The sequence below is a fragment of the Plasmodium brasilianum genome, chromosome 2 (genome assembly GCF_023973825.1).
Source record: "Plasmodium brasilianum strain Bolivian I chromosome 2, whole genome shotgun sequence".
NCBI classification, from domain to species: Eukaryota; Apicomplexa; class Aconoidasida; order Haemosporida; family Plasmodiidae; genus Plasmodium; species Plasmodium brasilianum.
This window is the reverse complement of record NC_090115.1, coordinates 121,668-144,554: the sequence shown is the minus strand read 5'-3', so window position 1 is coordinate 144,554 and position 22,887 is coordinate 121,668. Positions and strand designations below refer to the sequence as shown.

Sequence of the window (22,887 nt, the reverse complement as noted above, 5' to 3'; positions counted from 1 at the left end):
TAAAGTTTGATGCGTACCTGTTAGTTTTGTGTTTGTACTGTAATATATACTTATGTTATATATGTTTTTTGTTATAGACCTATACATGTTCATTCAATAACTAATATTGTAGTTAAAATATGCATAATTCACTGTTGAAAATTTTCTTGTTTATGTATATGTACATATATTTTTTTAGTACATTTAAGTACATTTTAGTACATTTTATTACGATTTTATTATGTTTAATTTGGCTGGAGTAGTTTAACTTTAATATTTCTTTATGTTATAAGGTTCTAAATTTTTTTTTAATGATTTTTTTTTTTTTTTTATTTTGGAACATAATATAAACTTAAAAATAAAATTTAATTTTAAATATATATTTATCAGTTATAAAAAATTATTTATTAAAATTATAAACTTTGACATATTTTTGTTTATCTTAAACAAAATAGGTATATAGTATATACTACGAAGATTTACCTGTATTTGATTGATCATACTGTCTTATGCATATATAGTCCTATATTACGCTCTGTTAAGAAATTGGCATAAAGTCATACATATAATAAAACGATATTAACTAAACTATTATATTGAAGGATAATTTATTAAAATCCATTAAAGCTATTCTGAACGTGCATTTGTAAATAATTGTAAAAAAATGGATACTCATCAAAATATTTGAGGCCATGGCATAATGCATAGGCAAGAATTACAAAGAGGTTAAGGAAATAGTAAGTACGCAAATAATAAGAAAGTAGGGATATATTAAGTACGGAAATATTAAGTACGGAAATAATAAGTACGGAAATAATAAGTACGGAAATAATTAGTACGGAAATAATAAGTACGGAAATAATAAGTACGGAAATAATAAGTACGGAAATAATTAGTACGGAAATAATTAGTACGGAAATAATAAGTAAGAAAATAGTAAGGACGTACGAAAATAATAAGTAAGAAAATAGTAAGGACGTACGAAAATAATAAGTAAGAAAATAGTAAGGACGTACGAAAATAATAAGTAAGAAAATAGTAAGGACGTACGAAAATAATAAGTAAGAAAATAGTAAGGACGTACGAAAATAATAAGTAAGAAAATAGTAAGGACGTACGAAAATAATATGAAAATATTATGACTATGCTGTTCAGTTAAATTAATAGTGACATCCTCTTTTTGGATATAAGGCAACCTGAACTGTTCATATATTATGGTCGTCCAGTATTATGATTTTTAAAAGGATACGAAATTTTCATTTTCGTAAAATTATAATATTTGAATTTTTTTCAAAACAATATTTATGATGACCGTTGGAAAACGAAAATGAACGAAATATGCAATAAAAATATTCAAAGAATTGTTAAAAAAAATTACGAGTTTTATTATACTTCTTATTAATGTACCGCAGTATGAATATAAGCCTAAATTTTGTTCATAGTAAAAAGAAGGGAAAACAGAAAAAGTCTAAGGCTCAAATTTGAAGCACAAATTGGTCGTTTATACAAGTACAAATTAAGTGAACAAAAGTTAATATATTCAAAATTTAAGTTATAATAAACTTTTGGTAAATTTAAAAATAATTAAAAAGACGAAACTTTTAAAAGAATGAGTATTAATATAAATGCCTACTCATGCCCTTTAATCAGTTCAGGTGAAAACAATTGTCTCGAAAATTTCAACGAAAAACAAAACAAATCAAATTAAATCAAATTAAGTCAAATCAAATCAAATTAAGTCAAATCAAATCAAATTAAAATTTTAATAAAATAAAATGAGGAAAATAAGTAAAATAAGTAAAATAAGTAAAACAAGTAAAATAAGAAACGATTTAAAACCGTTTCGATATTTCGTTAATTTTCATCAGAAGACATTACAGTTCCGATAATGAAAAATGGCATATGCTAAAATGGTAATTAGTTTTCCCTCTCAAAATGTGCAAGTCATTATTTATAAAAATTAGAAATAGTACGTTAACTCAGAATATATTACTGATATGTATACTATTGAATTTGTTTATGCTTTTATATTTTTATGTATTTACGCTTTTGTGCATCTATGCTTCTATGCATATGTGCTTTTATGCATTTACACAATATTTTTGGGCAATATTTTAAAATACTTATTAGTATAAAATTTTTTTTTAGCAAATGTGGAAAATACGCTTTTAACGCACTACTTTAGTACTCTTACAACTAAGCCTTTTTTAAAAGTAAAAATGGGATAAATGATAAGCTATATTATTATGATAAAAATGTATATGATATATATATATATATGTACATACATATATAATACAAAATATATACAACATATATTTTCATTACAGTTAAATAGGATAAAATGGATTATTTTCCAAACCCGGAACATAAAATTTAACTAAAAAAAAAAAAATGTAATGTATTATTTTTTTGAATCTCCGTGTTGTACTTCAAGAAATGAAAAGTTCTCATGACCATATAAAAAAGAATAGCAATTCTTTTGGAAATATTTTTGTCAGACATGTTTAACCCTTTTAAGGTATTAAATGGACTTATTAAGGCGATACATGCATACATACATACATAATAAATATATATATATACTTATTGATACTTCCTTGTATCATTATTGCGTAATATTTACTTGTAAAACAGGAAAAAAAATGAAAGGGAATTGTTTTAACACTTTTTTTTTTTTTTTTTCTCTAAAAATGTAATACCTTTATTTATTAGAATTCTAATAAAAATGGAGGACGAAATACGTATTTTTGTTATATCATAATATAGGAAAATTCAAAATTTTGATGCATTATTTTTTTTTGGCTTAATATTATATTTCATAATTATATACTTGAAAAAGAAATAAAAAAATATATTATAAATAATAATACATTTTTTATATAATATAAAATAAATTAATTTTTTTTATATAAAATTATATTAATTTTTTTTTAATTAAAATTTGCATACAAAATATTTTTATTTTATATGTCCACAGAAATATAGAAAACATATTTTCTCCCCCTCATTTTTAAAATTATTATCCATAAAATAATTGTCCGCAATTTTTCCCCAATTTTTTTTTTTTTTAATTCGACATAAATTTCGTTATAACATGATAATAAATTGTTTCCTTACTTTTTTACTGTTCAAATAAATCAGTAAATGCGAATAATGGGCGATAAACACAACATATATATAATATATATATATAAATATATATAATATATATATATATATATATATATATATATGGTATATAAAATAAAAAAAAAAAATGACAACGGGGCTTATTATATTTAAAAATTGTACAACTATTTTTTTTAATATTTTAAAACTAAATGGATTATTATAATAATAAAAAATGTCTATTTATGTGATAATATTTTTTTTATATAATTAGAAAAGTGTCATTTGTGTTATGTATTTTTTTTTTTTTTTTTTTTTTTACGTAAATATTAATATTTGCATATGCATGGATTTTACCTGATACTATTATGGGGTTAGAACAACGTTATAGAATAATTATTATTATGTAATGATAAGAATACCTTTTATTAAGGAGTTATTATCTTGTATGTTATAATAAATTTTATATTAAATAATTATTATTAAATAAATATTAACCATTAAATAATTATTAACTATTAAATAATTATTAAATAGAAAGAGTATACAATATATATTTTTTGTTTCTTACATGCGCAATATTTTTTCTGTAAACCTTATTTTTAAGGATAAATTAGATAATGGTCAAAAAATAAGATAAAATAGTTCTTCGATGAATATGAAGACCAATACTATTTTGGACGTTAGACATATAAAATAAATTGTCTATTTGAATGGAACATCTTAGTAAAATAAAATAAAATAATAAAATAAAATATTATAGTATATATCATAATATATAGTATAATATATATAGTTGCATATAGGAACATATAAGGATAGAATACATATTACATAATAACATATTTTTTTTATAATTAAAAGTGGGTTTACTTTATATTAGGGTTATATTAATGTAGTGCTATTTTAGTTGTGTTCTTTCCTATAAATAACTAAGAATTATTAATTCTTTCTTTGGGATATTTTTATGCTAAAATTAGTGAAAAAACATAAAAAATGAATGAGTATAAATATATATATTATATATATATATATACATACATACATACGTACATACATAAGTCAATAGATTATTCTATTTGTTAATATATAAAGTATCTATGATATAATAGACAATTATTATATAGACATTTTATCATTATTTAATTTCATTTTACCTAAATTATCCAGAAACAACATGTCTCTTGCAGAATTGGGATCGGAGGTACAATTTAACTATATATATATAGATATATATATGTATATACTAAAATCACTATTTGTCGCTAGCTTTTTTAGTAGCTGCTTAGACCTTGACAATTTAAGACAACACTAATCAGAGTGTTTACAATATTTGCAACATTTGCGATGTTTACAATATTTGCAACATTTGCAACATTTGCAACATTTGCAACATTTGCAACATTTGCAACATTTGCAACATTTGCAACATTTGCAACATTTGCAACATTTGCAACATTTGCAACATTTGTAACATTTGTAACATTTGTAACATTTGTAACATTTGTAACATTTGCAACATTTGCAACATTTGCAACATTTGCAACATTTGCAACATTTGTAACATTTGCAACATTTACAATGTTCACTTAATAATCGATCATAAATAAAATTTATTCATTTTATTTTCTTTTACTTTTTTAGTATAACTTTTTGGAAAATAAGCCACCGTATGAATTTACAAATTTTGGAGGATATCATGAGAAGAGTTATTATGAAAATTTATGTAGTAATCTTAGTGAAAACTCTTCATATTATGAAAAAAAAAATTGCATTGATTTATTTAGTATTATGGATAATGTAATTGAAGGGGGTGTCTTAGATGGCGATCCTCAATCGATTTGGAATAACTTTAAGGAATGGTTTCCTCAAAATAAACGTGGAATAGATTTTTCTTCTGTTGCTATGAGAGATTTGATAACAAAATTTGGAGAATATATTACAGCTAATATTTCTAAAAAATTTGATGAATTTAAAGCCTCCTATATGAGCAATGTTGAATTAAGCGATTTAACGAAATTATATTATTTTACTAAAAATGTTGGAAATATTGATAAAAAAATATTAGATGTAGATAGCTCAGACAGAAATAAATATTGTAATTTTATCAATGAATGTCTTCAAATATATAGAAAGTATAAATATACAACATGTGATGGTGATTCTCCTCGTCAATTTGATGGAAATCCCATATGTATGGAAGCAGATAACTTTTTTGAATCATATAAAAATATATTGTATGATGATTTAAAAAGTTTAGGAATGGTTACTTCTAAACAAGCCTCAATTGACGATCTAGTGAAGTGCTCAAGGAATGATTATACATATTTGTATAATTACGTATTTGGGATACGAAAATTGTCAGGATTCGATAATACAAGAATTGTTCTTTTGACCATGTTTGGAATATTTTTAATTATGTTCATTTTGTATAAGGTTAGTAAAAATTCTACATTTATAAAATTTGTTAACTCCTGTAAAATTATTTTTATAATTCAACATGAGGGAATTCATTGCCCTGAGTTGGCCCTAATTTTGCTATTTGCACACTATCACGTCTGCGACCATACATGCGACCATACATACAACCATACATACGTATATTACCCATATATCATTATTTTATATTACTTCATTTTATTTTACTTCATTTTATTTTACTTCATTTTATTTTACTTCATTTTATTTTACTTCATTTCATTTTACTTCATTTTATTTTACTTCATTTTATTTTACTTCATTTCATTTTATTTCATTTCATTTTAATAATTTTAATTCTGTTTATATTTTTTCTTAATATTAGTTTACCCCTTTGGGATCCCTAGTTCAACCTCGAAAGAGAAAAACAAGAAAACTGTGGAGAAACATACAAAAACAAATTCATGAACAAGTGAATGAAGGAAACACTGATTTTGCGGATTCATACTTGAGCATCCCAAGTGTTTCGAGCTCGAATTATATGGAAAGCAGATAATTCGTACATGCATACATACACACATACATATATATATTATATATATATATGCAATATAATACATACGTATGTAATATATACATACATACATATTATACGTGGAAGACGGAATAATAATAATCCGCCTTGTGCTGCTAGTACAACATGAGGCATAGATAGAATGAGCAGCATTTTATTAAATAAGAAATAAGGGAAATGAGAAAAAAAAAAAAAGGGAGAGGGGGTTAATAATAATGTACTATTTATAAACCTAAACACGTTAAGAATATGCAGCATATTAAAGATGGAACTTGGATACATAGGGGAAAAAAATTAAAATACTATTTCGATATGTGAATATGATAATAATAAATGTATATATATATATGTATAAACACATACATATGTAATTGGCATATCACTGTTGCTGCAAATGTAAAAGAAATATATACCAAAATGACAAACGCCTTTGTAACTACATTACAGTAAAAATGCGCTTATGCGTTAACATAAAAGGAAATCTATAACCTATGCATAAAGTAAATACTAAAGGGAGGTTTTCTACCCACGGAATAAGTATTTACTATGATACTAAATATGCGGATCAAAACCTTACACATGTGTTGGTCCTTTCTTATACGTCAGATGCTTGTCCAAACTGTATTAAAGCGCATGTTGGAACAGAAGAATGTAAAGAATATTAAATAAAAAAAAAATATACATAAAAATGGCATGTAGAAAAATCTGATAAAAATATAGTTAAATTATTAGTTATTACGTAGCACGGACATATTAAGTCAAAATATTATTCAATATATCTCTTTTTTGTTTTTGTTCACTTATTTTTGTGTCTAATTTAAATAAATTAAAATTTTTATGCTTTTTATTTTTTTTTGCACAACAAATTAATCCATTATCCGTTATATATATATGTATACGTACATGTATACGTATATCTATCTATCTATATCTATATCTATATCTATATATATATATATACATATATATATAGACACAGATATAGATACATATTTATTTGTTTTGTTATTTTAATGGCGTACGATAAAGGAACGAGAATAAAATATAAGAAAGTACATTTATTAGCCATAGTGGCATTTCCTTTTAGCGCTCATTAAAAAATCAAGAATACTGAATAACTTTGCGCAGCTTTACCTTTTTACTATGTGTGTGGAATATTTGTTTTACTCTTTTATCTTTTATTATCATTTATCTTATATCGTACATCACATATCATATATCATACATCTTATATCGTTTATCTCATATAATACACCTTATATTTTCCTTGTATTTTTCATTTTTATTTTTTTAACTGAAACGTGCCTTTCTATTTTGCACAATAACACTTCATACATTTTTACTGATGAACAATTCATTCTTATTTCGTAAATTTTTTTCTATTTCTGTTAACAAAATTAATATATGGATACCATGATTAGGGATAACAATCCAAGCATATACATTTTAAATAATAAAATTAATAATTTATACAAAATATCTATTTAAGAATGTTAAGAAGAATAAAAGTTTATAAGTTTTTACAAAATTCTTTGTTTTTAAGAAAAATATATATAATCATATTTTAGTATTTTACCTTTTGGCGTAATTCCAAATATGTATGTATTATTGTATACATACGGGGTGGGAAAAAAAAAAAAAAAAAAAAAATATATTGTCACCCAAGTTTATGGCAAAATGATTAATATTTAGGATACATAAGCATTTTTACTACTTTCGTTTTCACTGATAAACATAAACGAAGTAAAGCACTATACACCAGTTAGGGAAAAAGTAAACAAAGATATAATATACCCATATGTATATATGTATATACAGGTATATATATATATATAAGTATACACGATTGAAAAAATTTATGCTTCGGATATTAACTAGCATGGTAAAAGTAAGTGGACTTATTAGTTTTTTACATTATATGACATAAGGGTACATATACAAAGATATATATACTTTTAAATAGAAAAAAAAAAAAAAAATAAAGCAGGCTCACCTTACCAAGGAATATAAAATTATTAGTTAAAGTTGTAAGTTTTATAGTATCCTGCGCATATTACATTAAAACATTTACAAAATATATTCAAGTTCATTTATGCATAAAAATGGAAAACCACTATTTTGATGAGGTTTCAATAAGGTAAATATACTATTTTCAAAACGGTATATATGCTATTTTCAGTACGGTACATATAATATAATTTTCGCTGTCATATAAATAATTGGTATCCTTTTATGTATGAGAAATGAGAATTGAGAACTGAGAAATGAGAATTGAGAACTGAGAAATGAGAAATGAGAATTGAGAACGATTTAAAAAAAAAAAAAAATATATTTGATAATTTTGATTTATTCATAGTAGTACATATACCAAAATTTTCAATTATACAATTGCTATTTATATAAAAAGATATATTTGTTTTTGTAATTATTTTTTTAAAAATTATATCACATGATCTGAACAAATTAAATGAAAATTTTAACGGAGATGCCAAGCAATTTGACAAGGTGCACATTATTTTTCACTAACTCTATGTAATATTGCCGAATGAATGTGCCATCATTTCATTTGAAGAGCAAAATTATTTAGCGCACTCTTTCTAAGCTTTGTACAAGTTTGTAATTAATATATATACATACATACATATATATATATATATATATATATATATATATATATACATGTGCATAAAAAAATATATACTTCTTGATTACAAATATACAGCCGTAATGGGAGTATGTACTTACACGTGCAAATATAAGCGTACGTACGAATATATAGCAAATTACATTCTTACTATGTTGTGTATATTTTGCTGAAATGCATTAACCGGTTAATATTTTATTTTAAAAAAATTGCATATCTCTTAATAAATTATATTAAAAGTATTTGAATAATTTAATAACTAAGGTGTATAACGTTTTCACAATTTGTTGAACTCTAATCATATGTAAAAATATTGCGTGCATATTTTTTTATAACGCACCATATTTAAAACATCTTTACACCTACTTGTATGAATGGGATGTTATGCTTTTATAAAAAAAATTATACTACAGAGAATGCTTTTCATTTGTGCATTTAAGTAGCTAATAAAATATGTATACCAAAAGAAAAGAAATGAGGAGGACAACAAAATTAAAAATTAAATGCAACAGAGAAATTAAATATACCTAAATATTACATTTTTTTTTTTTTTTTTTTTTTTTTTTTTTTTTTTTGTTAATATATGATTGACGTTATATTAATTCGTCTTAAATTCAGATGATCAGAAATTAGGGTATATTATTTATGTAAGAGCTAATTTATTTTCTCAAAAAAATTAAGACATTAATTTTTGAAAAATAATTGTCAATAATTTTTTCCTTCCTGCTACTGTATTATAAAAGCATATCAACATGAATAAACATAAATGAAATGAAATTTTTTTTTTTTTTTTCTGATGTTTTAAGAAACATATAGTATGGTAATTTTCGAGGATTTTAATTGATTCGTAAAATAGTATATATATATATATATATATATATTTTATAAAAATATGATTATAATTAATGGTTAAAAATTTCACCTCTTTACTTTAAGAGTTTTACCGCTGAACAGACGCAGGTTCAAGGATGCAATTTAGTTTTTTATTAAGACACTAATTCTACCACTATAACTACAGGCTTAAATTAGTGCTTTTGTCATAACATACCTAAACATGAATACCTACGTATATGAGCATATTAGAACGCAAAAGAAATGCTGTTTTCAAAAAAAAAAAAAAAAAAAAAAAAAGAGCTAGAAGATCTCTTATTTGCTTTAATTATAAAATTTTTATTTAAAATTCATAATTTTTAATTTACAAAAAAAAGAAAAGAACGCAAGTACGATTTAGTATAGAAATGTAGAAAGGTTCAGCACATATAAAATGTATTTATTGAAATATAATTATGTTTCTACTTAAAATTAAATCTAAAAGAGGAACGATTTTATGGAAAAAAAAAAAAAAATGTTACTTATGTTAAACTTCATTTTAAATACGCATGAAAAGAGATAAATTATTTTTTAATATGCTTAATTTTTATAATTTATTCCGAGTTAAGGAAAAGGAATATTAAAAATTTATTTGTATTTAATCAATGAAGAAGTACGTAAGTACAGACGTGCGTACGTATGTACCTAAATATGCACGTACTCATACACGGATACGTACATACATATATATATATATATATATATATATATATATGTACACACATATACACACACATATATACATATATGTATGTATATATATGAGAACGTACCCAAAACTTAGCATTTTTTTTTTGTACATTTTACAATGAATTTTGATTTACTTAATTTCTCAGCCATTATATTTCGAGCTAAATTTAATTTAGCTTTAACATTTATTTGTAATACGATTTTACATTTTTTTTGTATTTTCTGATTTTTCTGTAGATTTTTAAAATTATAAAAAAGAAAAAAAAAGGTAATCGTTAATACATCAAGAGTTCATTTTTTTTTTTTTTTTTTTTCTTTAATGTCGTAAAATAATATCTACATAATAACATTTGCTAAATAATATTTACAAAATAATATTTATAATATAATATGCACAGAATAATATTTATAATATAATATGTACAGATTAATATATACAAAAGTGGGCGTTATATATGTGTATGTACGTAAATATAATTACCATTTTGCTTCTTTTCTTTTGTAAACAAAACTGTAATATGTATTAATTTTTTTTCTTTCGTTTATTATCATGAATGAATATAAGTTACATAATGAAGAATTATGATCATCAGTGTTTAGGTTAGATGGAAAGCCCATGCTTGATTCGTTTTTTAATAAGGATGGATTATTACCAAGAGCATATGAATGGCTAGTAAAAAATGTTATAGGCATTATAATATTAGTTCATGGTTTATAATCATATGCAAGATTAACATTTTTAAAAAACAATGTACAGGTTATAAGTAATGATAAGGCCATACTAGTAGATGGTGATAATTACTATATATATAAAGATAGCTGGATAGAACATTTTAATAAGAATGGATATTCAGTATATGGATTAGACTTACAAGGTCATGGGCAATCTGATGGATGGAAAAATTTACAAGTAAATATAAAAGAATTTGATAATTTAGTAAATGATGTTATACAATATATAAATAAAATATACGACTCAGTATGTGTAAGTGAAAAGACAAGAACAAGTAGTAATGATTCTCCTAATGAAGATAAAATAAATAATGGGAAAATGCTTCCTACATATCTAATTGGACATTCAATGGGTGGGAATATTGTTCTTAGAACACTACAATTATTAGAACAATCATTAGGAAAATAAGGAGAAGATAAGATAAAAAAATTTAATATCAAGGGTTGTATATCTTTATCTGGAATGACCTCCTTTAAGAAAATTGCACCACCAGGTTCCTATTTATATGGATTATTTTATATGCCAGTAACAAGAATAATTTCGTCCATTCTTTCAACAATACGTTCTGTATCCGAAATTCACTATTCAAGTTTTCCACATATTATAGATATGTGTAAATATGATAAATTTAGATTTAAAGGTGGGGTAACATGCAGATTTGTATACGAAATATTAAGAGCAATGAAAAATTTAAATAAAGATATGGAACATTTTACTAAAGATATTCCTATATTGTTCATCCATTCAAGGAATGATTGCATTTGTTATTACGGAGTTGTTGTATCTTTTTATGATAAACTTAAACTTAAAAATAAAGAACTGTACACAATAGAGGATATGGATCATATTTTAACAAGTGAACTGAGTAACGAAAATGTTTTAAATAAAATTACTGATTAGATTTATAATTTACCAAAAGAGGAAATTACCAATTCTTGAGAGAAAAATTAAAAAAAAAAAATAAATAACAACGGCCTTTTTTTTTTTTTTTCCTTTTTCAAAAAGGCCCGTTTTTACTGTTTCGTTTTTTGTAATTGATAAAATGCTGTGCATGTATATATTCATATGTACACACATACGAACATATCAACATATACATACAAACACATATATATATATATATATATATATATGTGTGTGTGTGTTTACCTTTTGGATTGTTTTATATACCGCACGTTTGTGTCAATATGACGCGTGATATCATTATGTAACTGTAATTGCGAATGTTTTATTCTGCTTCATTTTACGACATTTTGCTTTATTATACTCTATTATACGCTAAGTTACTTTATTATACTCCAATTTACGCCATTTTTCTTTCTTTTTCTTCATTTTACTTTCTTTTTCTTCATTTTACTTTCTTTTTCTTTATTTTCATATCATTTTCATATCATTTTTTTTTCATTTTATTTCATTGTTATATTTTATTTCATTGTCATATTTTATTTCATTGTTATATTTTATTTCATTGTCATATTTTATTTCATTGTTATATTTTATTTCATTCATAAATTTTATTTCATTCATAAATTTTATTTCATTCTTATGTTTTAATTCGTTTTTTACATTGCGTCATTCTTTTATTTTGCTTCATTCTTTTTTCCTTTTGGATACAGTAAAATGTACCTTTCTACAAGTGTACGTGATTTTTGCTTAATATTAATTTAACCATTTAACGTGGACATGTACACATATACACATATTTACATGCTTAATGTTTAAAGTTTAATTTTTTACGTTTTTAATGCTTAGTGCTTAATGTTTCGTTTACTTTTGCATTTTTTTTTTATGTATAAAAGTATGTAAAATAAGAGTTACTAGTTTGAACTTGTTAACAAGAGAAAACCATGGCATGCATTACTGATTAATATCATGATAAATTATTTTTACCTTTATTTTTTATTAAATAGAACAATGAAATAGAGAAAAAAAAAAAAAAAAAAAAAAAAAATGCAAACCTCAAAACGTTGAATGAGCTGTTAAAAAGGGCATTCAACGCTATCATGTTTATGATAGAAAATTCGCGTCTGATATTTCAGGGGCACCTTTTAAATTATTTAAGTAGCACTTTTTTTATAGTGCTTGTACATGTTTTATATTTTCGTCGTATGTTAACGTAGTGAAGTGGTCAAAGAAGGGGACTAGAAAACTGTTATACGTAACGAACTGATGCTACATGTATATATATATGTATATGTATATATGGGTGATAGAAAAAAAAAAAAATAAAATGAGAACTTGGAATGACGTAAAAATTTATGAATTAAAATAATTTGTTAACTTACAGAAAATTTTAAAATAAAAGAATTTAAAAATATTTCCTATCTGTATACATAATAAGAAGGTGAAAATTCCCCATAATTTTTACGTAAATTTTAAAGCTTTTTCTGGTTTTTATATCGGCATATAATATCCATTTTATCTACAAAATAAACCAAAATGTATATTTATATTATTATATATATTTTTATTTATATTTTTAATTGTATTTTTAATTATATTTATATTTATATTTTTAATTGCATTTTTGATTATATCTATATTTATATTTATTTTTATAAATAAAATATGCTAAACTGAGGGGAATGGAAGACATGATGAATAGTTGTTGTTTTGAATAATTTTGATAAGTTGTTCACACATTGCAGAAATATTTTTTTTTTTTTTTTTTGCAGAGTGAACTAAATACAAAGTAAAATTAAACTTAGAATAAAATATGCTCATGAACGACTAAGGAACGATTACGACATATATGTTTTTTCTTTTAATATATATTAAAGAAGCATATCAATCCTTCTCATAGTTATGGGAAAAATAAAAAAAAAAAAAGAAGAAAAAAAAAAAAAAATATTAATCTGAACTTATAAACATACTTACGAAGTGTTATAATGTTAATCAAAAGATATAATACTCCTTAATATTTATATAATTGAATAGTTAATTAATATGGTACCGTATTTTATTTAAGGAAAAGGGAGACAATAGGAAATTATAACAATCAGCCATATATGAACTATGAGACACTGATTTTTTAGAGAACATTTCAGATTTTATATCAGATAAAAACTTTCACGAATTAAGTAGTTTTGATGCTATATGAACATAAGGTTAGTTATAATTACATAAGTGAAGACAAGTAACCAAAAATGAAGAATCATGATTAATATATATTCTAACAGTAAGTATTAATAACAGCTCCTTTTACAAATTTTTAATTATAAAACTGTTGTATATATCCTTTTTATTCCTTTAATACGCATCTGTTCTGTTATATGTAATAACCACTTGAAGGTTCTTTTGAGGGGTGTCACATATACATATATATATATACATATATATATATATATATATAATATATATATATATATATATATATATATATATATATATACCTAAAGAATTGCTGTTTTGTCGCTCCTTTTTTTTCTTTTATTTTTTGTCCTTCATTTGGCATTTTATTAACGTTCAAACGATATGTAGTGTATAACATTTTGTTACTGAATTTTTGTGTGGATAGACATAAAAGTTTTAATAAAGAATTTTTTTAAAATGAATTATTAGATTGATATATATTTGTACATACTTTAATAACATTAGAGTGGCTATTTTTATTTATACAATCTAATTGCTCTTATATATATGATAAATTCTTGTTTTATTTTCTCTTAACAAGGGACTCAAAAAGTTTGAGCATTTTTGTAAATTTTAGTGAAAAATGGCTACACGTTCCGCTGATATAAAAATGTTAAAATTGTTAATATTATACATTTTTTTTTTTTTTTTTTATGTATAACATTCTATGCTTATTAGAACATATTACAAATGTGTGAATGAATTATATATATATTCTAAAGTACCCTAAGTATTTTAGATTGACCATAAATTAATGTCGTTGTAACGATTAGCACGTTGCGTTTAACATACATGAGTTAGATGTTTAAACGTACTAATTATTTAGGAAATTTCATGCGCTGCATTTATGCACTTTTTAAGATTCATTGTTACGTGGGGGTATAATAATATCACACGTGTTCAATATATTATGTGCGGGCATTATATGACAGAATGAAGGATTGCGTATTTTAATGGAGTTATATATTATGAAAAACTTATATATATATATTCCTTTTTTCCATTAATATTTTATAAACACTATTGATTATTATGTTTATCAGAGAAATTTTTGGTCATGTACAGCTAAACGGAATAAAAGGTCTTCTAAAAGAAATTGCTGCAGGCAAAAAGGAGTTTTCTTACATACACATACGTACATGCATATGCATTTGTGAACATAAACCCATAGATGTATATAATATATATCACTTATATTTGTTTTTCACAAAAAACATGCTATTAATTGATTTTTTTTTTTTTTTTTTCAAAAAGGCTCATTTTAATTAGCACACCATATATATATATATACATACGTATAAATATGTATATAGGCATACCTTCTATCTATAAGGGTCTGCATAAGGCGAAAAATTTTATTTATTGTAACTAATAATAAAAGAAAAATTTCAAAAATAATTAAATACAGAAAAGAAAAGAATAAAACAAAACAAAATAAAATAAAATGATAACATTTGGAATAGCTAAATATATTTTTTATAGATTGGATAGTGGAAAAGTAAATATATGCATTGAAATGAAAAACGTATTATTTAAATGTTGGCATATCTTTCATACACATATGAAAAAAATTAGAATCATAAATTCATGTAAGAAAAAGGGGTAAATTTTCCTAGAATAAATATGATATATTAATAATTTAAGTAAATAATCAAAATGCAAATATGGAATATTTATATTAGGGAGAGTGCAATATTATATAGATAGGATTTTATAAGAGTTAAAAAAAAAAAAAAAAATATACATCATACGTACATATATATGTGTGAATACATGTATTTCTTACTGAGTGGATAAAATTTCAGAAGCATATTCAAAATAGTGCAAATAAATGTAAAACCCAATTTAGCTAATTATTTAAGAGTTCCTTACAATTTTTTAGGAACTTAAAAAGTTGGGTACCTTTATGTAAACGTTTGCAGTTGTATAATTTAAAGTGAAAGTACAATTCCGATAGGGAAGTAGAATTACAAATATTATGGGTTCAAAAATTAACATAATAAGATAGCACTGACTACAATTTTGGATAAAGAAAACAGAACACATTTGAATATTGTCCTTTTTTTAAATATTTCTCCATTTAAATTATCGTTTTATTCATATTTTACTAGCTAATTTAGTAGAAACTTTTAAGTATTTTATTAATTTTTCATAAATATTTAAATAGAGACAAGAATATAGTTTCTATATTTTGTTATATATTTTATTAAAATGTATTTCTTCGCATATTTCTGCATTTACATGACTTTCTTTAGAATATTCATAGATTTTAATGCATTAACTACTTTTTCTGCAGTATTATTCTTTTTTTTTTTTAAATCATCAAATAAGTTCATTATGTTTTCAGCAAGTTTTAAATCAACCTTTTAAATTTTCAGAATTAATATTTTGTTTTATTGAACTTTATTTATTTTCGAAATTACCTTTAAGACTTGCCGAATTCGTTATCTTATCAATATTATTATCATTTTTCGACGTATAAATTTTTTTTTTTCAAAATTTTCATTATTAAGTAGTATAATATAATATATATATTTTTTTTTTAAATTATCATTTTGTATTAAAACTTATTAAGTTCTTTCCCCCAATTAGTATTATGTACTATTTCATTTTATATACTTTTGAGAGAGAAATATGATTTGTTTTTCAACATTTTTATTACTCTTTTTTTATTTTTTTTTAAATATTTTTTTTTTTTGTTGTTCATTCTTTATTGTTGGACTTTCACTTAATAGTATATTAAAACCTTTGTTTTTTTTTAACGGGTTAATTTATAAAAAGAGAAGTAAATAGATACTTGTTACATACGTCCTTTAAATTATATTCAAGATTCAGAAGAGTTAATATTAAATTTAGTTGTTACCCATATTATCATTATTCAAAAAAAAAAAAAAAAAAAAAAAAAAAAATGCATTGACGAGACGGTAAAGATTTATATATATTTAAATTAATTATCTTACACCGTAAGGATATATTCATGTCCATATCATAGGAGAAAGTGTAAAAATTTTAATAAAAAAGAATGTGCTCTTAATGTTGTATCTTCCATATGACAATTTCACTAATACATTAAAATTACTTTCTAATATAAAAAATTTGAATTAACATACAATAGTGTATACCAGTTTATAATTCTTCTTCACTATCTTCTAAATAAACAGAATACTGCCAAATATTTTATTTAAAGGAAATATGTACTTACGTATATATGTATATATATATCATTGCACATTAAAATGTAATAGATGGAACATCATATTACTTAAAAGCATTTAAGAAGGTATTTCCTTCGAATAAAAATTCCGTTAATTAAAATAATTAATATTTACTAGGATTTTGACATAAAAAATAAATAAAAATGTTTATATTCATAAATCCTTATTCTTTCAATACTTTTGGATGGCAAAGCATGTCTCTGAAAATGTATACTATAAATATGTATACAATAAATATATAGATATATATATAAGTATGTATATAAATATATATATATATATATAATATTATATATATTATATATGCATGTATGTATTACATATAATAAATTGTTTATAAAAGTTTGTACTTTTCTGATACATACTATAAATTCGGTATAAACGTGAAATAATTAAAAAAAAAAAAAAATTTTAATTGGGTTATAGTACGTTAGCACGCAAAAATAACAGCTGGAAAAAATATATATTTTTAAAAATTACCCTATTCTAATGAGGTAGTTTTTGTATTAGCCTTAATTTAAGTTATATATAATTTTTTAAAATATAAATAATCAAGGAATAAGTGGAAGGAAGCTAATAAAATTCAATGTAATATGGAATTAATAATTAGAAATTAGTGCACTAGGAACTTTTACAGTTGCTAATAAACAATGTATAAGGATACATATAAAACTTAGTGATATTCATTGAAACTTCAATAAAAAAAAAAAAAAAAAAAAAAATTTTCATACTCTTTGTGCAATATTATATATATATATTATAATATATATATATATAAAAATTTTCTCTTTTGAGAATTTCCATTCCTATTTGCACAAGTGAAATGCACATTTATAATATCATCCATTTTTAATAGTTCTCTGTGACCAAATTATTTTTAGAAAAGGTAAACATAAAACATTAGTTATAACGAATTATAACACATTTAGGGTCTTATATATTTTTTACAAGAAGAAACATCCATTTAATGCACCCTTTTTTTGTAAAATAAATTATTTAAAATTTAGCACAAACATATGCATATATATATATATATATATATATATATATATATATTATATATATGCACCTTTTAAGGTCCTCTATATAAAATGAAATTTTTTTTTTTTTTTGCAAAAATTTATTAAGTCCCTTTCGATTAGTTTTGCACTGTACCATTTCGTCGAATTCCTGAGTTAAACTCTTTTCAAATAGAATAATAAATGTAAGATATTTGAAGGAAATTTCACTACTTTTTACAATCTATGATCCGTATAAAGTACAAATTTTTTACATATTTTTTTAAAAAGGCATCTATTCCTTATATGTTTCTCCTTTAAATAAAATATGATTTTTCCTTTTTTTTTTTTTTTTTTTACTTCTTTTAATTATATTGTGTATTGGTATATTCAATTCGGATGATGATAAACTTGGTCTTGTATTGAATATTTAACGAAACCATTCCTTTTTTTTTTTCCTCTATTACGAGGCACATAAGGAAGAAATAATTTTATTTGAACAGATAAAAATAAGTAGTAAGATCTATTCACCTATTATTCGGTTATATATTTTTTTTCAAAAATTTGAAATATAACGATAGAGTTTACTTATTGCTCCTTATTTAACCCATGTATTACCTGAACAATACTCAAAGTTATCATTGTATATAAAATGTATATAATTATAAATTTTGTGCGTATGAAATTCATTTAAACTCATATTTTATTCCAGTATTCATGTTTTCCTTGTAATAGTATAATAATTCTTAATTAATATCATGTCTCTAAACGCAATTTTCTGTAAATATCTAGTTAAATTTCTTTTTACAAATTATCCATAAAAACAGTACAAAAAGAGATATTTTAAAATTTGCAAAAAAATACAAAATACTGCGTTTCTTTTTATTAAATATAATAAATTATATCTATTTTTGCATAGGTAATTTATTTGATATGTACATGTTATTAGTTGTTTATTCCTTATTAATGTTGTAAAGATGATGGCATATTAATTAAACGCTAAAATACCTATTTTATTAAGTAATAATTTTACGAGTCTAGTATTCGTGGAGTATATTTGCATTTACTTATACTCCTTAAAATACATATATTTTATCATAATACTGCCTTATATTATTGTATTTATATTTTGCTTGAAGTCAGATTTTTATAAAACATATTTTTTAAGAATATACAAAATTAGGTTCTTATTAAAATTCTCTATTTTCAAGTGAAAACCAAAAGAAAAAAAAAAAAAAAGGAAAAAAAAAATGATTTGAAATTCGTGTTAATACTAATTTAATATTATAATAAGCTGTTACATAGTAATCATCAATAAAGTTAGAACAGCGTAGTAGCAGTAAACCGAGTACAACAGATATTAGATTAAATAGTAGAGTTAAAGAAGGAGAAAAAAAAAAAAAAAAAGTAATCGAAACTGTTGAATAAGTACTATAGTAAATTAAGTGCAAAAATTGATTATAAAATTAGCTCGATTGTAATAATGGGCAATGTGTACAAACATTTATATATCTATATATGCATAAGTACATAATTTTTGGAAAACCCATTTACTATTGAAAAAAAAAATAGAAATCATAAAAATATGCTTGAACGAAGATTAAGAATACCTTCTCACCGTAACCACAAAATGATCTGATAATATTTACGGTGCACATATATTATTAACATGGTTAACCATTAAATAACATGAATATGCTATGTCAATAGTTCAATTACAATTTTATAAATACCCTTACAAAAAAAAGGAATAAAAACTAAAGGTATGGTAAAATTTACTAATTAAACATAATTGGACAAGTATATATATAAAAAGCTTATTCATACAAGTTAAATATGTGTAGGTTTATTTTAACAAAATCAGAAAAATGCATAGCAGATGTTTAACTAAAAACATATTGGAAGAGTCCGAAAAAAAGCAAATGTTTATATAATTAATTCAGGAAAGATATGATAATGTAAGATAATACGTATATAACATATACGTATATATAAGCGTATACATAAATAGAATAACTAGGATAATAATTACTAATAAATGAACAATTAACAAAAATTTCTTTTAATCAAAATTTATTATATAATGACATAAAATGGACAAAAAATTAAGAATCACTAAAATACAAAAAAAAAAAAAAAAAAAAAAAAAAAAAGGCATATGAATATAAAATTATATGCAGAAAACATAAATATAAGAATCAAATTTTCATTATCTTTTTTGTACCATATAAGATGTTATTTTGGATGTTATATTTTCAAATTATTTGTGTTTCTGAATACATGATATTTTTTTATTATGTCATTTCGCTGATTATATTAGGTTACACTTTTATTTACTTTCATTTTACTATATTATGGTTTATTTTGGTTTGTTCTTATTTATTTTATGGGATCTTCTTTTTTTTTTTTTCCTTCCTCTTAAATATATTGTTACCACTTACATGATACTCATAATATACCTTTGAACAATTCTGCAATGGGAATAAAGATGTTTTCACTTTATTATAAACTTTTCTATTTTATCTGATGACTACTATAGCCATTCTCTCATTGTAGAACATTGTATAGATACAAATTAATGTACGGGAAAAGTAATTGATTTATTTTTACTAATTTTTGTTTATTTGAAGTTTTATTTTTATTTTGCGGGGATTTTATGTATTATATATATATATATATATAAATACTTATGTATGTATGTTAAATATCTTCATTTTTAGAAATACGGATTTATTGGCTTCGAATATACAAAATTTTGAAGGAAATATTTCATCCATTTAAAATACCAAGTACTTTTATAATTTTTCCATTCTTCCCATTCGTTGTGAGGTTTATCTATATATCCTTCTTCAATCTTTCTTGTTAAAGCGTTCCACTGTTCCTTTTCTCTTTTAATTCTCTCTTCCCATGCATTTTTCTTCTTACGTTTTAAAAAATAAAACTGATCTCCACATATTAACTGATTATCTTTATTTGCCCAATAATTTTCTTCGCTAACTTTCCACTCTTTTTTATTCCATTCATCCAATTTATTTTTTTTCCATTTTCCCAATCTTTCTTTATCCACTTATATAAATTGGCTTCACTTATACTAACCCATCTTTTATAATCTTTTATCATTCTTTTTTTTACTTCTTCTTTAATATCATCTTCCAAATTCCTAAGTTCCGACTGTGTCATTGGTCTTTCCTGGGATGCATGTCTCAATCTTGTATCCATTTTTTCTTTATAAGTTATCCATTTATTTTCCATCTGCTTAATCCATGCACTCCAATCTTGTTCTTTTTTATGGATCCACCTTTTTTTTTTTTGTTCGACAAAATTATTGAAGTCCTTCCACTGATCCTTCAAATTATATATCCAATCATTCCATTCTTGCTCTTTTCTTTTTTCAGATTGCTCTACTTGAGCTCCCAATTCTTTTGTATACTGATTCCATATTGTATCTATTGAATTCATCCAATTTTCCACTTCATCCGGATCTATTTCATCTGTATTCCTTTCCTCTTCAACAGGCTGATATGGTGTAGAAATTGCCGGAGGAAGTGCCAAGGGAGCAACATTAGGATTTTGGCACTGTATATTGGGGTAACTCGCTTGATGAGCGGCCTAAGTAAAATTTAAGAAAAAAAAAAAAGAAAAGACATATATATGTGTATGTGTATATATGTGTATATATATAGGTATGTGCGCGTATGTATATATATATATATATATATATATATATATATATATATAAATGTTTACTTAGAAACATTGCTCACAACAATCAATTTTTTGGAGTAATATTAATATTTAAGAAAAATGGAATGCTTTTATTATGTATTTTTTTATCTTACTGCAGAATCATGAATTAAAAAAAAGGAAGGGATTACGATAACAAATACTGATGTTAAACACGAAAATATAAATATTTCTTTCATTTTCTTTACACAAATTAATGATTATTTTTTAATGTTAGATTTGATAAAGAGATAATTCTTCTAAATAGCAATATATTACATATACCTTATATACTAGTATTTACGTTCTAATTTGATGTTATATTCCTTTTTTTATATTTTAATTAAAAAATAAAAAAAAATAATATATACTTTTATTAAATTATAAATTAAAATTCTTAATAAAATTTAAAATCTTTTAATAATATTTACTTTTGAAAAATTTTTAACGTTAAATATTTCTTATTTTCTTTCTTACAAAAAGGTAGAAAAAAAAGAAAAAAAAGAATACTAGTTATATAAAAATAGATAATAACTAAAAAAAAAAAATTAGAAAGAAATATTTATAGTGAGCCAATTTGTAGGTGGCATCATTAATATGTATAAAAATTAATTTTTAGGCATATATATAAACACTAAAATAAATTATTTATGTCTTTTTGAAACAACAAAGGGATTCCTATAAATATTTAATTTATTCTTAACTGTTTATTTTTAAAAAAGGTTTTTCTGAAATAGGATATGCAAGGTGTGGGGAAGTTACCATTCACGTATACTTACGTAATTTGAATTATAAAGATT

At 22.8% G+C, this 22,887-nt stretch overlaps 4 protein-coding genes across 4 annotated transcripts; 3 read left to right on the top strand and 1 right to left on the bottom strand.

The window, feature by feature from the left end:
- Positions 1–4,437: 4,437 nt before the first annotated feature.
- MKS88_000636 (PIR protein) lies at positions 4,438–6,064 on the top strand (the record flags this gene model as incomplete). The annotated part of the gene is made up of 3 exons (XM_067217565.1): positions 4,438–4,650; positions 4,735–5,526; positions 5,894–6,064. The coding sequence occupies 3 exons, from the start codon at positions 4,438–4,440 to the stop codon at positions 6,062–6,064; spliced, it is 1,176 nt and encodes a 391-aa protein (XP_067075422.1).
- A 4,838-nt stretch (positions 6,065–10,902) lies between these two features.
- MKS88_000635 (lysophospholipase) lies at positions 10,903–11,427 on the top strand (the record flags this gene model as incomplete). Its single annotated transcript, XM_067217554.1, has 2 exons — positions 10,903–10,959; positions 11,044–11,427. 2 exons carry the CDS (start codon positions 10,903–10,905, stop codon positions 11,425–11,427), a joined length of 441 nt encoding a protein of 146 aa, XP_067075421.1.
- Positions 11,428–11,481: 54 nt separating this feature from the next.
- On the top strand, positions 11,482–11,919 carry MKS88_000634 (lysophospholipase; the record flags this gene model as incomplete). The annotated part of the gene is made up of 1 exon (XM_067217544.1): positions 11,482–11,919. The coding sequence occupies one exon, from the start codon at positions 11,482–11,484 to the stop codon at positions 11,917–11,919; it is 438 nt and encodes a 145-aa protein (XP_067075420.1).
- Positions 11,920–21,319: 9,400 nt separating this feature from the next.
- Positions 21,320–22,287, bottom strand: MKS88_000633 (tryptophan-rich protein; the record flags this gene model as incomplete). Its single annotated transcript, XM_067217533.1, has 2 exons — positions 21,320–21,973; positions 22,204–22,287. The coding sequence occupies 2 exons, from the start codon at positions 22,285–22,287 to the stop codon at positions 21,320–21,322; spliced, it is 738 nt and encodes a 245-aa protein (XP_067075419.1).
- Positions 22,288–22,887: the final 600 nt, after the last annotated feature.